Source organism: Lutra lutra, chromosome 13, assembly GCF_902655055.1.
Source record: "Lutra lutra chromosome 13, mLutLut1.2, whole genome shotgun sequence".
Classification (NCBI taxonomy): domain Eukaryota; kingdom Metazoa; phylum Chordata; class Mammalia; order Carnivora; family Mustelidae; genus Lutra; species Lutra lutra.
This window is the reverse complement of record NC_062290.1, coordinates 20,369,388-20,384,463: the sequence shown is the minus strand read 5'-3', so window position 1 is coordinate 20,384,463 and position 15,076 is coordinate 20,369,388. Positions and strand designations below refer to the sequence as shown.

General features: G+C 44.9%; 1 protein-coding gene across 11 annotated transcripts in view; it reads right to left on the bottom strand.

The window, feature by feature from the left end:
* TLE4 (TLE family member 4, transcriptional corepressor) overlaps positions 1–11,617 on the bottom strand; it is a 143,929-nt gene extending 132,312 nt beyond the window's left edge. For 5 of the 11 annotated variants that reach the window (XM_047699614.1, XM_047699615.1, XM_047699622.1 and 2 more), the window contains exons 1-4: positions 10,151–10,315; positions 9,734–9,831; positions 8,570–8,633; positions 7,359–7,403 (exon numbers count right to left, since the gene is read on the bottom strand). In XM_047699614.1, the coding sequence (XP_047555570.1) occupies positions 7,359–7,403; positions 8,570–8,633; positions 9,734–9,831; positions 10,151–10,189 (246 nt within the window). In that variant the 5' untranslated portion in view covers positions 10,190–10,315. Of the gene's footprint in view, positions 1–7,358; positions 7,404–8,569; positions 8,634–9,733; positions 9,832–10,150; positions 10,316–10,702 lie in introns of those variants that run through there. The other 6 variants (XM_047699612.1, XM_047699613.1, XM_047699620.1 and 3 more) reach the window with 2 other exon arrangements.
* Between the last annotated feature and the right edge of the window lie 3,459 nt (positions 11,618–15,076).

Genomic DNA, 15,076 nt, shown 5'->3' with positions numbered 1-15,076 from the left:
GCTAAGAAAAGCCGCACCTTGCCCTCCCTCCACACCCTGGCGAGAGCACGGGTTACACAATGAAGCTCTGAGCAAAGTTTTGGCCCCGCTGGTAGAGAAATAGCATGAGCCTGGCGTAAACACTGGGTCACTTCCAATGAAAGCAGAGATGGTGTATAGATCTGTGCTGATGAATGCTGGCTAAATCCCTCTTTCCAGACGTACAGCAACGACCACTGACAGCTGTTACTAAGGCTAAGTCAAAACAACCCTGACTTCCGGTCTTCACTAAAACTTCTGAAGCCCGGGGCGACTGGGTGGCTCAGTGTGTTAAAGCCTCTGCCTTCGGCTGAGGTGATGATCCCAAGGTCCTGGGATCGAGCCCTGCATTGGGCTCTCTTCTCAGCAGGGAGCCTGCTCTCCCCTCCTCAACACACACACACTCTGCCTGCCTCTCTGCCTACTTGTGATCTCTGTCTGTCAAATAAATAAATAAAATCTTAAAAATAAATAAATAAAACTTCTGAAGCCCTTTCTGCTTAAAGTAGAGTAGTATTAATTTCATGCATTCTGTTTGCGGTATACTTAGCAGGGAACGAGTCAGGTCCTGAGCCTCACACACTGCCACTGTCGGTGGCTGCCCCTCCCCCAAATACGCTGTCTCAGGGGCTTTTCTCCAACAGCGCAGCTCCGGCAAGTGGTAACTGAGCCACAAGACCACTGCTGTGCCACCCTCCCTGGAGTGCTAGGTTTTTTAAGAGGAGATGCGAAAGGGGATCAAGGGAAAGCACTTTCTAAAAAAAATCACATCCCTTCCTCTCGCTCCGTCACCATCAAACCTATTACTGCTGTCCTGGAGCAATAAATCAGACTATCCAGTCCTATCAAAGGTAGTAAAAATGTCCTCATTAAACACACACACACAGACATACACACACATATAACTCCTAAGTGCACATTTTAAACATTTCATTCCTAATGGACTTTATCTATCCTATTGTACAAAAAGGAAAAAAAAAAAGTAAAATTCTAGGAGAGAAAAGGGGAAATGAAGAATGTGAGAACATCACTCTTTGCCAGCACGATCTCCGGATTTCACTATGGCTGCAGCAGCGCCTAAAGACACAAGATAGTCCAACCCAGCTCAAAGGTATTATTACTTAAGATACAAAGAACTTTGCCCAGAAGATAAATAAAAACAATATCCAGTACGGATTAAGGGGCACTGAGAAGGAAATATCCTTTTGTTTGAAAGCTACAAAGAAAATCTTTTATTAGTAAAAGTAAAATATCTGCCTTCATTTAAGTTTGAGTTGTGTGTGATTTCCTGCATCTAAGAACCTCTTTCTGAACTACAAAGAGGCCACAAAACATCACATTTTCCCCTCCCTGTTTTCCCCTTCAAAAACCCACAAGATGGTGATTAACAAACAGCCCCTTGTCTTCAGGCATAGTTTTAGAAGCCACAAGGAAAAGATAAAAGTTAAATGGAAGAACAAGTTTATAAACAAATGAAAAATAGGTTGCCCAGGGAGGAAGCAAACGCAGTCTTCATAAGCAGGTAGCTCTCCTCGCCCCACCTGCGGGAGACTCCCCGTGAAAGCGACCCTCATCTTGTCACCCACTGAAAGCAATCTGAAGGACACTCCAGGGATTCTGGGTATGAGCCCAAAGTTCAGTGACTTCATGACAAAACCCAGGCCTATCCCAGCCTCCCAAGGGCGCTCCATTCCTGGAACAAACTGGGGCCTGAATCTCCAACCCAGGACAGACCTGTCTCCCAAGAGACATCCTCCCAGGTAAATTCATCTGAATCCTGAATCCACTACCTAATAACTCTATCACCTGGTGCAGATCTGATCCTGTTTAATCACCCTTTGATTAGACATAATCCCTTTCTTAGGATCATTGTGAGAATTAAAGAATTTTGGCAGTGTGCCCAGATAAGCGGTAAGCACATGCCAGATATATAATAACATTCACTTTCACTGAAAGGAATTTCCAATTCCACTCAACGATCACTGCTTTAGGTGAACAATCTTCAGATACTCTATGAGAACTCAAAAAAAGAAAATTCAGAACTCGACATGTGAGAAGAGAAAAAGGGGAAACCCACGCCATCCAGAAAACACTAATTATGCACATACCCTGACAGGTTAAATTTCCTCCTCACAGATCTGCTTCTCATGAAAGCCTTGTGACAAGTAAAATGACAGCTCACTGGGTCCTGCTCAAGGCACTGCCAACTTGGTATCAACTGTCCTAATACTAGATCCTCTCAAGAGTTTTGGGAAAAACATAAAATCTACATATTATCTAGATTTACTAAATAGGCCTGAGGCTGGGTCCCTATCCCAAAATGTCCAGATCAGACATGCCAGGGGTAAAAAACCACCACCAATAACCTGTTTGGTTAATATTAATTGTGAAGTACTACTGAAGGCTAAGTAGTCCTAAAATAGAAGAGGTGGCTTTAAGCCTCAATGAAAAACACACACAAAAGCCCAAGAAGCCCCTCCCCCACCCTCTTCTAATTGTACCTGGAGGGTTTCTGCACAGTCATCAAAATTTTACTTGTAATCCCTTTGAGATTTTCCAGTGCAGCAGTGTGCACCCTCTGTTCCCCACCCCCTAGACTATTCCCTCATGTTTATAAAGCAAACGAAAATCCTGTCAAGTAAAATTTTCATTGCTTTATTCCTTTCGGCTATAACATCCCACCTTCGGTAATCGCTCACTTTCATTGCCATACAAGAATTCAATCATCCATTGCTGAAAAAATAATCAGTCACTGTATGAGAATACAACACAGTCCCGAACACCTACTCTCTGTACCTAATCCTCCAAATCCAAGAGCCTATAGTCTAAGACAGGAGATGTGCAAGAAACTAGTAATGCATTTTTTTTAAATTAGTTTTCTTAGAGGAAATCTGATCAAAACGGAACTTTAAACAAACGGACTTCCACTGCAAGCTCTGTCCCCAAATAAATTTACTGCACCTTTAGTGCACCCAAGTCCACTCAAGGCTGGAATGTCATGCCAGTCAGATATTCCTTCAACCTCAATAAATCTCTTTTTACTCTTCAAATCCTAGGCTACTTTCTAAAATAGTTTCCTAAAAAAACACCAACCTAATTAACAACAGCTTCCTCTGCAACAGTGGCCTTCATTTCACTTATTTACACATTAACTGCAGCCTCCTTTTGGCCAATCCAGTCTATCCTCTGTACCATGCCGAGCCTTTTATCTGCCCTGGACAGCATTTTCTCCAGCAGATGAAGTAGATGCCGATTGATTTGCTGTCGAGCATGGTAAATTAATAGCAACAAATTGCTGAGGGCCCGTCTCGCTGCTCCACCATGCTTCGGCAGTTTTGCTTTATTTGCTCCATGATGGGCAGCAGTCGGCCTCTTCAAGTCAATTTCTTCTTAACAACCTGCAATACTTTTCAATGGTGAAAATAGAGCTGTTCCTTGTAAGTCAGAAATCAATATCCTATTGCCCTTAGAAAATGCTAAACAAGCAGTATTGGCAATCCACTTGGTACTAGAGGGTATCAGATATAATGCAAATCCATACTGCTTCCCTCCTTGTAGTTATTACAGTTTGCTAAAAGGTTCCTAATGTCATTTATCATCATTTACCATCGACCAGAGAGGCTATGATTATGATATCCTATCAGTTGGCAAGGCCCTTTCATTTCTATTCAATTAATATTTTAGGAGCACTCAAATGGTTGTGGCCCAAGTCTTGTAATAAAATTTACATGGCTTGCAGTGAAACAGGGGTTTTCCTGCTCTGATTAAAAAATAACAATTATGTATCTATACACACATACATTTACACACACGCATACATACACATATATATACATACACATGCGTGGTCCCAAACACACAGACATGTGTATACAAATGTGCGGTGTTCACTTCTTTTAGGTTCTAAATGTTGTAAGTTTCCAAAAGTTCCAAATTCTAAAATTCAAATACTAAGCTCTATTTTTTTTTAGAAGCAAAAACAACCTTCAGACTACAGAATATTGACTATGAGAAAGTCCCGAGACATTCTCAAAATGCGGTATATTCATCTCCATTTAGACTTCCTATAGATGGAACTCACATACCTACTGTTCCTAATCTATATCCAATATTCGCTTTCTAAAGTGGTAACTGCTGCTGTCAGATTAAATCAGGGAGGTCTTCTTTAATTACAGTGTTACGGGTGAAGGATGGGAATGGGCAGTATTTAGCAATGTTATCAAGTGCACGCATCACCCTGTTCTGCCCATGGCCACTGACCCATTTAGAAGCCACACTGTATTTATAAAGAGGAACAATCAGCAAAAAAAGTAACAACTAAACCATGGGCCAACTGGTCCATCCAGAACAACAGCAACAACAAAAAGAATACAAAAAAACCCACACTTAGGGAAATCTTTAGGGAATAAAGGCCAACGTTCTTCCATTTTAAAAAATTCCAATATGAAGACATCACAATAAAACACGTGTCATTTCTAACCATGTCCCATTTGTCAACTTCATGTTCACGCTGGAACTAAAGACAGTGGTGAAACATAAATTCACATTAGGGCCTAGAACAGTCCATTCTAACTTTTCTGTTTCTTTTTTTTTTTTTTTCCAGCTTCCTCTGCTCAGTTCTATCGATCCCACTAAAGAGTACCAGAAATTAGATTCATATTTTATGCTCTAATTCCATGTCATGTCACCGAGTTCCCCTTTAAAAAAAAAAAAAAAAATCAACTAATTCTACCAGACTAATGCTATTTACTCAGTTACCAAAATTTAAATTAATTATGTTCTCAAACATAATTGTTAAAAATTGGCAACATTATGCAGGCTTAATTAAGATTAAATCCAATTTACTAAATGTACTTTAATTGGTACTAATTACATTAGCTTTCATTTCAGAATGACAAATTCCCCATAGATTTCACTCTATAGTTCTTGATCAGAATCAACACAGGGTGACTGACGATGAACATCATACAGAAAGGGGAGGGCCCATAGTACCAGACCCCCAACCCTGTTTTGTCCCTGCTCTGTGCTTTTAGTCTTTTATCAGTCTGCTAAGTCACAGAGTCATGACTCCATCACAGCCATCATTTTCTGTTCCAATGAAAAATTTCTCTAAAAAATACTCTGTGGTTGGCAGCAGCCAAGAAGAACAGGAGCGTTAACCAAAAAATACACAAAGGTTTCGAATATCAGGGCCACCAATTACTAGGGTACTTCCAAGGACTCCGGGGACTCCTACTCTTGAACCCTTCAGAGACACAAATCTAATAAGTGAATAAGCCTAACCCGATCTTGAGAACTAGGCCCAATTATGCCGCAGGGCAACTTCCCTGCATTATTGCTGCTTTCCATTACGAGGGTATCCAGCGAGTGCATCTGGAAGAGAGGCCAAGAGGAACCAAGGCTGTCTGCCTAGGAAAACAAATAAAGACAGATATGCCTCTGTGCTTAAGGGGGGAAAGAAAGAAAATATAATAAGTAGGTGGTTTGCCGGGCTGTCTGTATTTCATAATGTGATAAACTGCCCTCAGGATTCTTGATATGATTGAATTTAAAAGCAAGGGAAAAAAAGGGGGGAAAATGTACTCTATTCTCAATTTTAAATGGATGGCATTTGAGGCCACCTGGACAAGTGGATGACAGAATTACAGAGGTACAAAATGTGTAAAATTAAGGGATCGCACATATCACCCCCCCCAAGAAATGCATACAATCAAATACAAGCTCTGTGTCTCTCAAAACTGCAAATTGTATAAAGAGATCTGGAAAGTGTGTGTTATGGTAAATAAGATACAGGAGGAAAAATAAAAGAACATTAATCATCTGGCACAATCTTGAAAAAGACACTAATTAATCTTGGATGGTGGGGTGAGGACAAAAAAAAAAAAGAAAGAAAGAAACACATGTACAAGTTCCAGACCTAAAATGCCATGTAATGAGCATAATTAACAAACTATATCTCTTATGTAATTTATTCCTGTAAGGTAGAGCTAAGGGGAGTCCATACATAAGCTTGACGGGTTTCTGTTAAGCAGGAGATACTTACACTACGAATCTAAACAGAAATGGCAAAGATGTTAAAATAAGCACTTAATTTTAATGTGCAGCAAAGTATACTATAATGTTAATATTGACATAATTAAATAGCTTATGAAGTAAAAAGAGTATCTGAAATAAAAGATCCTCAGCGTAAGTGACGACGCATCTTTTTTTCCAACTTTCTGTTTTCAAATACTGTTTCTCCAATGCCTTTTCCTGTCCACCAGTCATCTCCGACAGATCTACTACCTATAAGTATGTGGTAATTAAGTATATCAGAAAGGAATCCATAAGTACTAAAGGCCTAATAATATGTGATTATTTTGTATGTTTTAAACTTAGAGAGTAATCATATCTACATGAGTATATATAAGAAATGAAAAGCATTAAGTTTTCCCTCATCTTTTCCCAGCAGGTAAACACATACACACCTACTGTGAAATAGTTGATGAGACAGACCTGAAACAGTTTCACTAGGAGGTCATTAAAAATAGAATAATATTGCCAAGCAATATTTTTTATATACCTGTTCCTTTTCTACATAGAAAATTTAAACCAAACCCCATTTTACTCAGTTTCTTAAGGGGGGGGGGGCTGTTTGAGTCATACCTCTCAACACTTTCTGACTAATCATTATCTTTTTGTTTTGTTTTGTCTTTTTCTTTTGGCTGAACTAGTTACTAGATGTGAAGTCCCAGTGCTAAGCACTATCACACCCTCCTATCAAGCTCAATTTACCCTGTACAAATTTTGGAAGTACAGTTACAGTTCCTGGTTAAGACCCAAATAAGGAGCCTCGGGGAACTGGTACCAGGATTTTATTTTACATCAATTTCTTTTGTAGCGACACAGATTTCATTGTGATTCTCCCAGCTCACCCTCTATCCATTCTTTCACACCAAGCCAAGGAAGGTTCCACACAATTTACAGTTCCTCTTCTTAATATTTTCTAAGAAAAGCCCTCTCCTATGACAGGTTTGCAATGCCCAAAATACATAAATTAACTCCTTCAAAAGAAAAACAAGACATTTTTAAAAATTTAGCATCCTGCTTTTGAAAGTGGACAAAATTTAATATGCATTCACACATTTTACGTCACATTTTTAAATGATTAAACTCAGGACAAAATGCAAAAAGGATGGAGAACCACACCTGAAGATAGTATTCCCTTGAGTAGTCTTTCAAAATACAGGAAGTCACAAAAACATGCAGAATAAAATTGCAAAACATACGATTTTCTTTCTAAAGTGCACAGTATTATTATCACTTCAAATGGTTATAATGGTTATAAAAAAGTAACTTACCTGCTTGTGCATTTCTATATTCAACCCATAGGACATCTCATAATACTGTCAAAAAAGGGAAAGCAATTAATTTCGTGCCTTTCATCAGTCTCCCTAGTTTGTTTCAAATGCCCCAAGTATATTTAAAACAAACATAAAAGCCTCACCTAAAGCAAAATATCCACAATACCTATGCTAAGGAGGAACTGAATAAACTAGCAGCCACCCTAAGACACAGACTAAGAGAGTAACTCACAAAACTAAGAAAATCAACCTCACACGTAGCGTTCTTAAAATCTCCAGTTGTCTTTATACATCACAAGCAGATGAATCAGTAAGACCTGTTGAAAATTTAGTACCATATGGACTCAAATTCCTAGGCACAGTGGGCAAGTTAATGGCGAGTGTCTCATACAAATGCTGATGCTTTGAAAGAACTATTCAGAAAGGTGATGCTATTTCAGAGTTCCATTTCTCATTTTTAGCGTATTGCTCCTGTTCATACATTCAAAGGAAAAAGGCTTGATAGGAAATGAATGAGTTACTCTGGAGCCTTTATGAACAAGCATAAAAACATGCTTGGTAAGACTTCTGAAAAAGCAGATCTGTTTTTTTTTGGATGTGTAGCGTAACTGTCATTACAGAAATTCTGGCAGAACAAATCGGTTATACAGGAGACGACAACATGCTTCAAACCAATGTAACACCGCAGAAATTGAAAACACACAAAACACATGCAGATACACACACACGTAACATAAAAAGCGGGAAAAATGTGAAAAGGTATCTGGTGTCTTTTGATATCCATCATTATTATCTAAAAGAAATGAAACCTTAAAAGTCAAACTGTATACAGAAAAACTGGTAAGACTGTTTGGAACAACAGCAATAAAACAATAAGGAAAACCACTAACACAAAAACATTTTGCTTGTGACTATCGACAAAACATAAATGAAGGTCTTTTTTTCCCCTCCAGTCTATAAAAACAAAGCACAGAGGATTAAACCCTACACAGCTGAACTTTTTGAAAATTCAAATCAAAGCTGGTTGTCAGAGACAAGTTATAACATCCTGAAATTACAGGCTGCTAATGATCACATTCCCACAACCCCAACTGCACTGGCACGCTGTGACGGGGATCTATCCTGCAGCCTCCAGCAATCTGAACAGATCCTTGCTTTTGGTATCCTAAACTAATAGGCACTTTGAATCTGTGACACAGTTTTCTTACCATGACATAATGCCGCTGCATCTCGGTCTTCTCACTGGCGAGTTTCTCACATTCCAGCTTCAGGCTGTTCAAGACATAATGAAATCTAAGTACAATGCAGACCTTGACTTACATTCTTCAAATGTAAATAGACATTCCCTCCTCTAAATCATCACCTACAAAATGCCAAATCAACGATCTTAAATAGCACCCTCATTACTGAAGAAGAAGTGGTGGGAGAGAAAGGGGTAACTGGAACCAGCCTGGACTTGCCCTTTCAATGAGGATCAAATGTGGGGTTTTTGTTTAAGAAAAAAAAATCCTCTAGACAATTTAATTCCGGAGCCGCATCCAGAAATGAACATTCACTAAATTCATTTAATGAAAGAAGAAAACAAAAATAAACATCAATGTGTACATACCCAAGCGCAAATTTAAGTCCCCCAAAATGTCACAAGGGAGTTTTTTTTTTCTTTAATGTTCCACAAAGAGAATTAGTGAAAATATGAATCAATCATGTCTTATGAATGATGTCTTATTTGTTGCCTCCAAAACAGAGACAAGTTGAATACCACCACCCAGGGGCAAAGTGTGGATCGGGTTCAGTGGCTCGTTTTGGTTTTCTTGCATTTAAGAAATAAGAATGACACGTCATTAGAAAGCCAGCGAAAAGAAAAATATGTCAAAGGCACTCTAACAATTGCCTCTAAGAAGAAAACATTTTTTCAGCATAAAAGTAATGAAATCGCTTACTTGTGACTTCCCAGGGCTCTCAGTTCACAGTATTTCAGTGGAATGGCAGAAAAAAGTGAGACGGAATCAAGCCCGGAGTAATAAAGAACCAAGGAAGTCAAAAGGCCCCAGAATCTTCCCAACCTTCCATTCTCCTGGCCCCAATAAATCAATATCGAAAGTTTGGCCTCAGCATTTTCCAAGTCTCCCCAGTTTCGATTGTTCTGCCTCCTTTTTATTTATTTACTGGAGAAGGAAAGAATGCTTAATTTCTTTACACCTGCCTGAGTAAAAGAGGCCTTGACTTGCCCTTTCTGCCCACAAGTAAAAATGATAATATCACCTTTGTGGAGGCCAAAAAAAAAGGGGAGGGGGTGTCTGTGTGTGTATGGGGGGGGGGGGGGGGACAAGAGCTAAGCAAACAGGAGGATCAGCTAAAGTCAATATCGTTACCTGTGGTATTGAGCCTGTAAAAACTGAAACTCTTCCTTAATCCGATCACAGGACTCGGAAATTGTAAATTTAAAGGGTTGAGCAGGCTGATGCGGTGCCTAAAGAACAACAATAAAATATTTAATTAGCCCACATCACAGGCGAGGCAGCGAGATGGAGAAAACATACCACGCGGCGCTAGGGGGGGAGGGGGGGGCTCACCGTGCAGGCAGGCAAAGAGCGATTAAAACTCTCATCTAGCCCCCCACCCCCACCCCCCGGCCTCGCCACACAGCCGACAGGGACTGGTTTCTGGCTGGCCCCGGGCCCCCGAGTGCTCTAGCCCGCCCCGGACCCTGCGGGTTCGAGACCCCGCTCCGCTCCCTCGCCAACCGCGGGCGACCGGGGACCCGCGCGCCGCGCCCACTCCCACCCCACCCGGAATCGAAACTGGCCCGTCGGGGGGACTCGCGCCATGGCGTCTGGCCGCGGTCAGGTCGGGGGAGGAGGGGGACGCGGCCGCCACCCTCCGCGGCCGGCCGGAGGGCTCGCTCGCGCGTCCCCGGGGCCCTCGGCTCGAGGGGCCGGCGCCCCGACTCCCGAGCCGCAGCCGGACTAGCCGCGCCGCCGCCGAGGGCGCCCTCCCCGCCCCAGCGCGGAGTCGCGCCTCCTCCATCGCTCGCCGACCCCCCCCCCCCCCCGCCCCGAGGAGTCGCTGCGCGGGGACGGCGAACGGCTCCGCGCGGCTTCCAGGGGCTTCAAAGACAACAATAAGAAAATGGCTACAACTCAATTGCCTCTCCGCACCCCCTCCGAGAGTGCCACCGCGCCGGGGGCGTGGGGGGTGACGGCAGGCAGCTCCCCGAGCGGGCCGCGAGGCGCGAGCCGCCCTCCCCGCCCCTTCGGCCCCAGACACAACTCGGCGCGCAGGGGGCGACGCGGGGAATCCCCCCGCGCTCGGCGAGCTCGCACCCCGCCGCCCGCACTCACCGGGTGTCTGGTCTGCGGGTACATCTTGCTCAGGTCGCGAATCATCCAAACCGATTTAGTTGGCTGCGCTGGGCAGAGGCGCGCGGCTCATTGGCTTTAATGGCCCCGAGGAGGAGGTGGAGGAGGCGGCGGCGGAGGCGGCCGGCCGGGTCCGAGGGGCGGCTCGGGCGGTCCCGGCCCCCGCCGGGTCTCGCGTGACGCGGGCGGCAGGAACGCGCGGCGGCGGCGGCGGCGGCTGGCTGCGGGCGGCCGGGCCGCTCGGCATTCCTCGCGGGCGTCACTGGCCCGCCGCGGGCATTGTCCGGCGCGCGTCTCCCGCGGCAACGCTCCGACGTTCGCTCCGCCGAGGCGCGCCCGCCGAGCCCAGCGCCGCTACCGCGCCGTTCCCCCGGGCCGGGAAAAGTGCGAGCTCCGCGCACCAGCGCCCGCCGGCAGCGCCGCCCGCCCGCTCGCTCGCTCGTCCCACTCCAAACTTTTTTTTATTTGTCTTTTAATTGGTTGTTATTCCTCCGAATGAATGATCTCTCTCTTCTTTCCTAAAAGCAAACACAAACTCCTTTGGTTCGGAAGAGGTCTCGGCGGTGCTTTTTGGTTTCTCTGGAGATTTTTTCACTTCACAGCAACGATCTTTTAAAAAGGCACCTTTTAGCTTCTTTTACCACATCTCATTTCCTTATTTTTCTTCCTTCCTGTTTTCTTGCCTTTTTTTTAACCCCAAATTGAAGGGGATTATAAAAATAAAAGAGAGTGAAACGCTTGCGGCTTTTTTTTTTAATTCTCTCTCCTTTCAAACTCTGCGAACACCACCTCAAAATAATATACAAGTGTGTGAGAGAGGGGGAAGCAAGCAGCCAACAGCCCAAACACCCGCTCAGAACAGCTCTAACAACACGCTCTGTGTAGGTGACTTCTTTGACCAAATTTAGCAGCAGCTAATCATTAACATTCTGATACATATTCACAACCGTCCGCGGAGGGACCGCGGAGCATCCCGGGAGATGTAGTCCACCCCCAGCGACCGTGGTCGAGGATTCGGCCAGATTGACTACAATCACCGGCCCGCCACGCGACCGCTCTGGGGCGCTCTTCTAACGCCCCGCCCACCCTTGGCGCGGTAGGTGTCTCCAGCAACCAATCAGAGATGGCTGAACATTAATCGCCGTTCTGTGTTACTGCCCATCATTTCACTGCTGACAAATGGCGAGCCGAGGGGAGGAGCTGGCCGGGCTGAAGCCCACGTGGGGGCCGGGCGTCGTCCGCGGTTCAGACCAATGAACGGAACGTGATGGGGTTAGCGGAGGCGGAGCGGAGATGGCCCGCCCAAGGCGGAGCTTGGTCTTGGCTGACGTTCCTTAGCGCGAGCGTTCGAACCGGGGAAACATTTGTTCAGTTGTCAATCAAAGTAACGTGGGCCTGGGAGAAGCGGTGGCGGCTGCTGCCGCTGCTGCTGTTGCTGCTGCCCTGGCTGCATCTTTAGAACTGGGTGTTGGTGGCGGTGGTGGCGGCAAAATGAAGAGGGTGGTGGGGGCGATAAGACTCGAGGTTGGTCAGAAGATCTCCTTCCGAGTCTCGTCTTCCCACCCGCCCCCCTCCAACCCAAACACCCTCGGCCCCTCGGTCCTCGGCCGCGCTAGGAATGCGGACTAATTAGGGTCCAATGTCTCCTTAAAGAGACAAGCTCGGCCTTGTGTAACGCGCCGAAACCCCTGTTGAGACAAGAGAGGGAGGATCACGCCGATCCCACTCCGTTCGGTTCACATCAATTTTACGCGCCGCTGGAGCCGGCATAATTTTCCGTGTGAACGCGGACTCGAGCCCCTGTTCTTGTTTAGAGCAGGAGACTGAGCTGCGAGACGCTTACCGGGGCAGGGGGCCAGGGGCGCGGGTGGGGAGGGCGCCCCTCCGAGCCCCGAGAGGTCTGTGATTGCCATTTAACCCCAAAGTGGGGCCGGTTTCCCCAAGGAGCTATGAGAGGAAGCACCCCAAGTCGCTCCCCTCGGGGGCCGCGGGGGCGTAACCGTGGAGTCTCGGGGTGGGGCTGGAGACCCGGGGACAGGGGTCATCCGATTCCCAAAGAAATTTTGTCGAAGGGGACCACCCGCATTCCGCAGTCCTGCACTAGGACAGTGTCAACGAGGTACCTGACGCAGGCACAGGGTAGAAAACGCCCCTGCGCCCCTGAGATGCTCCTTTCCCCCGGATCAGAAACAAGACTGTCCCTCTTTCTCCTGCTCTTTGGAGGAGCAAGTCAAGTTTGACGAGGCTGAAACGGGCCGGGCCACGCGGGCCACGAGATAGGGCGGGTCAGCCACCAAAGGGACAAATTTCGGGGAAATGGCGCGGGGAGGCGGGGGGGGGCGTTTTTAGGGAAGGGGCTAAGGAGGTGGGAACAGACTCCGTGGGCAGAAAGGATGGTCCCGGGCAGAGAGCGCCTTCACCTTTATGCTTCATCCAGCTAGGGGTAACTCCCTGGTTTAAGGGGAGTCGCTGTGGTTGGTAGCCTTTCCTAGTGAGCCTCTAGCCTTCGGGGGCGTGGAGGAATTCAGAAAAAGCCAAGTTGACGACGAATTTAAGGGTCTGCTTTGGACGTTTACTTCTCAGTATGACTTGCCTACTCTCTAACTCGGACATTGGCAGAGATGTTTCACCGTTAGTGGAAAACCAATCTTCTTAGTGATATTCCAAGCCTCAGTGGACAAATCAATGACTTAATGTCCAACCTAACATATTCTATGGGTTTCTTCCTGTGCTGGGCACTGTGGGAGGGCCAGTGCAAAGGAAGGCTGTGATGGTCTTCACAATGTGAACTCCATCCCCAGATACTTTCAGCAATTCGATTCAGCAAATACTATCTCCAACCCCAGATATAAGGATGGAGAACTCTGGACAGTTTTCTGAATCTCCTCTGTCCCATGTCGCAGTCCAAAATGAGATGTGCTGTAAGAACACATACACGCTGATTTTGAAGAGTTAATACAACAACAAAAAGGGAACATGAAATAGCTCAATCATTTATCATGATTACATGGTGAAATTCTAATATTTTGAACATAATTGTTTAAACAAAATATGTTACTAAACTTATTTTTTTCTCTTTGTTTTTAATTTTTTAAATCCAGATATTAGGAAGGTTTAAATTCCTTGATGTTGCTCACATATTTCCATTGGGCAGCAGGGCAGCACTGTTTTTGTTGTTGTTGTTTTTTAAAGATTTAATTTATTTATTTGACAGAGAAGAGAGATGGGGGGGGGGGGGGACACAAGGGGAGAGTGGGAAGGGGAGAAGCAGGCTTCCCCTGAGCAGGGAGCCTGATACGGGACTCAACCCTAGAACCCTGAGATCATGACCTGAGCCAAAGGCAGACGCTTAACGACTGATCCACCCAGGCATCCCGAACAGCACTGTTTTTGAAACATCCCTGAGAACCAAAAATTAGAAGACTTGAGTGATACAATTTCTACACTAGGAACGTGAATTTTCTAAGAACACCAGCAACAATCACATTTTATTCTAGGGTTGGTTATTTGCTCCCAGTGGAGCTTTTCAATAGTTCGTTAAATCACCCACGGTGCCTCTGTAGGAAGTTCCATGTTATCTGTTCTTGCCAGAATGTTAACAAAAGTTCCATAAGAACTGGAACTTGATTATGTTCACGGCCACACTCCAGATGCTGACAATGATGTCTGGCACATAGTTGGTGCTCAGTAAATACCTGCTGATGGTATTCATGAGCAAACACCATGTTGTGTCAGTATAAAAGGTTCTGTATCATTTGGGCCATATTTATTGAGATTCTATACAGTTATATCCCAGGACAGGGAATGAGAATCCTAGTAATAGAACCTGAAGAGCTATTTCAAAGGGTTAGTGGACCAAGGGGAATCTGCTCTGTTAGGAAATCTCAAATAACTAATGACAGGAACCACTCTCCTAAACTCTTTCAATAGTTTGTGTCAATAGAAGAGTAACAAGAAATCAGGATGTTTCTTTACTTTTTATTAAATCCAGTTTTGAAATACTGCCCTTGAATGTGTTTCACACTTTGCTCATTTGGCAGATCTACATGACAGTGAGGTCTCAGAAAGATGCCAAATGAAGCCACCAGTGTCCCAGAAGAACACAGAGAATGGATGGGGCAAATTGCTGCTTTTGTCTCTTCTACTCTCTGCTCCAGCTTTTCTGTCTTTTCAAGTTTGTTTGTTTGACTGTTTGTTTGTAGTAATCCCTACACCCAACATGGGGCTCGAACTCACCACCTGGAGATCAAGAGTCACATGCTCTTCCAACTGAGCCAGCCAGGCACCCCTGTGGTTCCCTTTTTACACTTTTTTTTTTTTTAAGATTTTATTTATTTATTTGACAGACAGAGATCA